At 47.8% G+C, this 5577-nt stretch overlaps 1 protein-coding gene across 1 annotated transcript; it reads right to left on the reverse strand.

Moving 5' to 3' along the window:
- Positions 1–573: 573 nt before the first annotated feature.
- Positions 574–4917, reverse strand: IBA57 (IBA57, iron-sulfur cluster assembly). The gene is made up of 2 exons (XM_026843562.1): positions 4200–4917; positions 574–2990 (listed from the first exon to the last, which is right to left on the reverse strand). Exons 1-2 carry the CDS (start codon positions 4303–4305, stop codon positions 2599–2601), a joined length of 498 nt encoding a protein of 165 aa, XP_026699363.1. The 5' UTR covers positions 4306–4917; the 3' UTR covers positions 574–2598.
- Positions 4918–5577: the final 660 nt, after the last annotated feature.

Here is a 5577-nt window from a genome sequence, read left to right on the forward strand (position 1 = left end):
GGTTGTGTGGGCCTGGTGCTGGCTGTTCTACTTTCTCAGCATTTCCTCCTTCCTGCAGAAATGGGTTGTTAGAAGTGCCGGTGAGGACATTTCAGCCCTTCGGCTGATGTGACGCACAGGTGGGTGGTCATTTGCCCCTTTTTTGGCTGGCGCCGCGGTGGCATGGTGGGCGGTGGAGCAGAGTTCCTCCTCTGCTTCACTCCGTCCCACCGTGGCTGGAGGAGATTTGCTTTGTCATAGATCGTCAGCGTGGCGAACACCCCTGCAAAATCAATCTCGTACCAGCACAGCGCGGCTTTCCAACCTCATCCAGACTAAAAATGATGGAGCAATCTGTGAGGGAGAATAAAAAATAAAAGGATAACGGGGATTTGGGCTGCCCTCTCCAATTTCTGCCACATATTTTCTCCAGAAGTGATCTAGCACCTCTTTTAGTACCCACCTTATTTTGTGTCTAACCACCCGCATTTGTAACCTGCAGCTGTTAGCAACAGAAAGGCCTTTCATATAAATGAAGAGACAAAAGAAATGTGTGTCCACCAGAAAAAAAAAAGAGATGCAGGGCTTGCCCTGACAGAAAAAACGTAGTGTTTATTCAGGCTGCGTGCATGCCAGTACAGTATAACTACACTGAGGAGACTTTGCACAATGGGTGGCAGAGAGGAAAAGCTGCTACTGGCAAAGCAGCATCAACACGGGCAGCACAGTCTTGCCTTTGTCACGTTCGGAGGATCCAGAAAAGGTGAAGTACTGCAGTTTCATTTATTTTTCCAGCAGAAAGACTTCGTTAACAATCTCAAACCCAACAAAGGGGTGATAAACAGTGCCATGACTTCTTGTCAGCAAGCAATCCAAAAAAGTAATCTTCACACAAAGTAAATAAAAAGTAGCATCTCTTCTCTTTCAGACAAGTGCCATTTAAATTACCGATACAATAAACTTTTAATGAGATATTCCACAAACTCATTTTACAGCAAGCATAAAGAATTTTAACTAACATCAGAATTTTTCACAGATAAATTCCTTTCACAGTAACAGCAACACAGTGGCAGAATGTGCTTTGGACGGTTTTTGTCACAAATATGCATGCAAGAGGTTTTTCTTTGGTCTGCATGGGATCTCACCTGCTCACCTCTCTTGTTGTGTGCCCTTCCACACACGTGCCATTCCGAGAGCGGGCGTGCAACCGATTTACCATGCTACAAAAATACACAGGGCTCCTGTAAATTACTGCGGGTTGACAGGGTTAGGAGGCATAGAGCTGGTTGACTTTGGGAGGGCAAAGAGGAACTGTAGAAGCAAGAAAAAGCGAAGACAGAAGAGCAGCAGGAGCCAGAAAAAAGTAGCAAAGAAACCCTGAAGTACTGGCCTGCTCTGAAAACCCCCAGGGGATGGTGGATGGAGAAAATCTCAACTAGAGACGGTAGGAGGTACGAGGGGTACAGAGAGCTCTCATCTCTCTCACAAGTGTCACTGAGAAACGACTGTGGTGAAAACACTCCCTGAGGCAGGCTCAGCCAAAAGCACGTGTGGCATTAACCCCTTCTCCAGGGAGTGCAGCTTCCCACTGGGGGTTGTAGCAAAGGTCAGCGATGGGGACATGCTGTCATTTTGGTGGAGGGATTGAAGTTTGAAGTAACCCCTGCTTCGGAAGGCTTCAGGAAATTGGGGCAGATTTTTCTACAAGATGACAAAGCAAAGATGTTGATGCCAAAAAATATCCACCACTCCACTGTTGTTGGCAACCGGAGGGCATGTGCTTCTAGCCAGAGATTATGCTGCCAGGCACCAGCACAATAGTCACACCAGGGCACGCACCAGTGCACCTTGTTTCGGTAAAATACCCCTCTCCTCTCTGAAACAGTTGGAGCGAAGGAAGCGTGAACGACCGAGGTCAGGAGCAGCGGAGGAGCTGGCAGCTGCTGGCTGTGCTCCCTCTGCCGGTGCTGAAGCGGGGGACCGGGATGTCTGGGAGCTTTCCCACCAGGGATGACTTAGTAAAATCAAGGTCTGGAATGTGGAGCACAAGGTATTCCTTTTCCTGAACACAGTTAGCAGTTAGAGTGGTGGGAAAAAAAACCACCCAATCAGCAAGTTTAAGAAGCAGCTCAATGCAAGGAGCTATTTGCAGTGAACACTATGCAAGGTAAGAGCGGCATGCCCTCCATTAAAAAAAAAACACAATACCACAGAATGGTTATTCTGAACAGAAACATCAGTGCATGCAATGGTGAGACTCCTGCTCCCATTGTTTGCTTCAGTCTGAACACACACCTCAGAGCACATCTCTTTCAGCGAGCGGTGGACTGAAAATTCAGCAAAAGCCACATGGCACTCCCTCAATAAATACAGGGCACTCTCAAAAAACAGGTGTGCTTCCCTGCCTACCCTGCACAGGTCTCTCCACAACACTTAAGAGATTATCCTCAGTGACCTGCCGCTGGTTTGGGCTCCTGCTTAGTCCTGATTTGAAGAAACCTGTAATATCCCCACCATATCGAACACCACAAACAACAGCCGAAGGCAGAGTCACCTTCCCCGACATATCACACAAAATATATTCTCAGTAAGGCAAATGTGCAAGTGGTGGTTCCTTATTTATTTACTGGCAGGTTTTGGCCACCACTCAGGTATACTCGCAGTGAGCTTCACTTTATCACCCGCTACATTTAGGCAGAGCGGTTCATTTATATTAGCTAACCTCAGCAAAGCTATACCAAGTTCACCTCCACCAGCCCGGAACTTGCCGGCTGATTTTCCCGATTCAGTTAAGATCTCGGCACCCTCGGGAATGCTGTCCTTGGGAAAAGGAGCTGAGAAGTGGACTGGCAGCAGACGTTTGCGAATGACGCCCATGTGGTGGGTCCTGGCCGTCAGCTCCTGTCCAATGTAACAGCCTTTGGTGAAGCTGATACCATTCATGTAGGCCAGGTTGGATTCCAGCGGGAGGGCTACTCCAGGAGGGAGATCTTTCACACCTTCGGGAATTCCTAGGAGAAAAGTAAAACCAATGGTACGATCTTTGGTAAGTAAATGTGGTAAGATCTTCAGTATTTAAGATTTCTGGAATATGCCTCCTCTGTGACTTGTAAAACCGAGAGAATGCCTAAGAAACAGTGTGAAATAACAAACTTCCCAGTATCCAGTTTGTGCCTGAGTGAAACCATTAGCCATAAATGATGTTTGCTGTTAAGGGTACACTAGAGCCTAATTTCATGAAGTTTACAGCACCTCACAAGCACACCAGCGGAAATTCAATGCCCCCAAAATGATGCAGACTACCATACAAAGGCATCAACATACATGTAATGCCAATGGCAAAATCCTTCTCACCCACACCCCACAGACATTACTATGTCAATATGAGTTATTTTCTTCAAGACTAAAGAACGTAAGCTGGACAACTGTCTTTGTTAAAGCCCAAATTCTGAATGTCTGTGTAAGCAGTTATTCCTTTTGTGACCAATGACACAAAAACAGTCTTTCTTTGAAGCCGAGCATTGGAGTCAGACTTCCGCAGCAGCACAGTAAGATAAATGCTGGTGTTTCAGGGAGGTGGCACATCCCTGCAGTCCAGCCCAGTCTGACTCGTTAACAGCTTCCTTTTCCAAACCAGATGGACTCAGGTTTAAGCAGAAGACCATCATCTTTCAGTCTGCCAATTAATTTAATCCACTGTCCGCGTGGGCACAGTAAAATCAGTGGGAGCTCTGTGCAAGTACAGGGGCTCCCATCAAACACCTGCCCCTTGGCCTCTGAGTTAACTCTGCAAATCCAGTCATACATTATTAGGAAAGTACGTTAGGGTGCTTCCTTTTCTTTCCTTAGCAACAAGGAAAACACACAGATTATGTAATCCTAAAATAAAATTACTCAAACCACAGAAGATTCCCTCTCAGAAAGTTAATAATCCTCTCTTTCTTTGCTATTAGTGTTCCTGACCCACTGCTCTGTAGAGACTGTATGAAATACTGATTCTGCCACCAGACAGAACTATGACTACCAGATCACTTTTATCCTCAAAGTAGCAACTTATTAACAAGTTAAACACATTTAGAGGTACCAGTGCAGTTTTTATAATTTATTCTGCTGTCTTATATCAGCATATGGACTCTGATAATAAGATGAAACTGTGATAATACATAAATACATTTCCCAAAAATCCAGTGACACCGTGTTAAAACAGGACTTGGCTTTACCTTGTTTATACCTGTGCCTGTGGTAATCCTGAATATTTCCAATATGACTCCCTGGGATAATCTCTGATGGATCTGCTCCTTTCTTTGTAATCAGTCGCCAGCCCATGACTTCTGTTCTGGGGTCAGGAGTTAAAATCAGAGCCTGGTCTACACATTTAGCGAGGGAACTGGCAATGTCTTCAGCCTGCTCCCCAGGGATGACAGCCCACAAAGCAAGGTCAAGGCAAGGGGTGATGTTTACTTTCCTCCGGATCTTGTACAATTTCAGATGTTTTTGTATGGCATCCAGCACGCTGCTGTCATACTCCAGCAGGATGTGTGGCTCTTCTTCTGGGCTCTTGTGAAGCCTAAAAAAATTACATCTACAAGGTCAGAAAAACAAACACCGACAGCAGCAGAAGCTAACAGGCTTTATCTTGATCCTAGTGCAAATCCAGAGATCTGGGGAATTCCACTGAGGGCTGCTGGCACACACAAAAGCAGCATTCAGCTCCCTATAGTGAAATACTTGAACTTTTTCAGCCATCTGGTTCCAGTGTTTTCAAGCAAATCTCACCTCTCACCTCTCCCGGGGACAAAAATAGGCCTGGCCTTTCAGTTTTCTGTACCACTCACCGAAAGCAAGGTGACTTTCACTAGGAGGACAAGCTTCATTCAGCTGTGCCTTCTGTTAGTTACCACAACACTAGTGGCTGACCTGGCAGTGCGTGAGCCAGATTTTTCACTGACTTGCACTACCCCTGCATCGGGTGGCTAGATGGTGTAATTATTGTATGGCACATGGCGTGCCGCCATGTCTGTGCCTATAGCCCCTGCGCGACAGCGCAAACCGCTTGGTTCAGATATGGCCCAATATACACCTACACAGCACGCCTGGGGGCTGCCCTGGGGGCTGCATTCACAGAATCACCTCCATTGGAAAAGCCCTTGAAGCTCCTCCAGCCCAACCATGAACCTCCCCCTGACCGTTCCCAACTCCACCAGCACTGGGTCAGCCTGACTCTTCAACCCCTCCAGGGATCCCGGGGACTCCCCCCCTGCCCTGGGCAGCCCATTCCAACGCCCAACAGCCCCTTCTGCAAAGAAATCCTTCCTCAGAGCCAGCCTGACCCTGCCCTGGGCAGCTTGAGGCCATTCCCTCTGGGCCTGGCGCTGGGTCCTTGGCTCCAGAGACTCATCCCCCCTCTCTGCACCCTCCTGTCAGGGAGTTGCAGAGGGCCAGGAGGTCTCCCCTCAGCCTCCTCTTCTCCAGACTGAACCCCCCCAGTTCCCTCAGCCGCTCCCCAGCAGACCTGTGCTCCAGACCCTGCACCAGCTCCGTTGCCCTTCTCTGGCCACGCTCGAGTCATTCAATGGCCTTTTTGGGGTGAGGGGCCCA

Source organism: Athene cunicularia (genome assembly GCF_003259725.1).
Source record: "Athene cunicularia isolate RWA chromosome 2 unlocalized genomic scaffold, athCun1 chr2_part1, whole genome shotgun sequence".
Classification (NCBI taxonomy): Eukaryota; Metazoa; Chordata; class Aves; order Strigiformes; family Strigidae; genus Athene; species Athene cunicularia.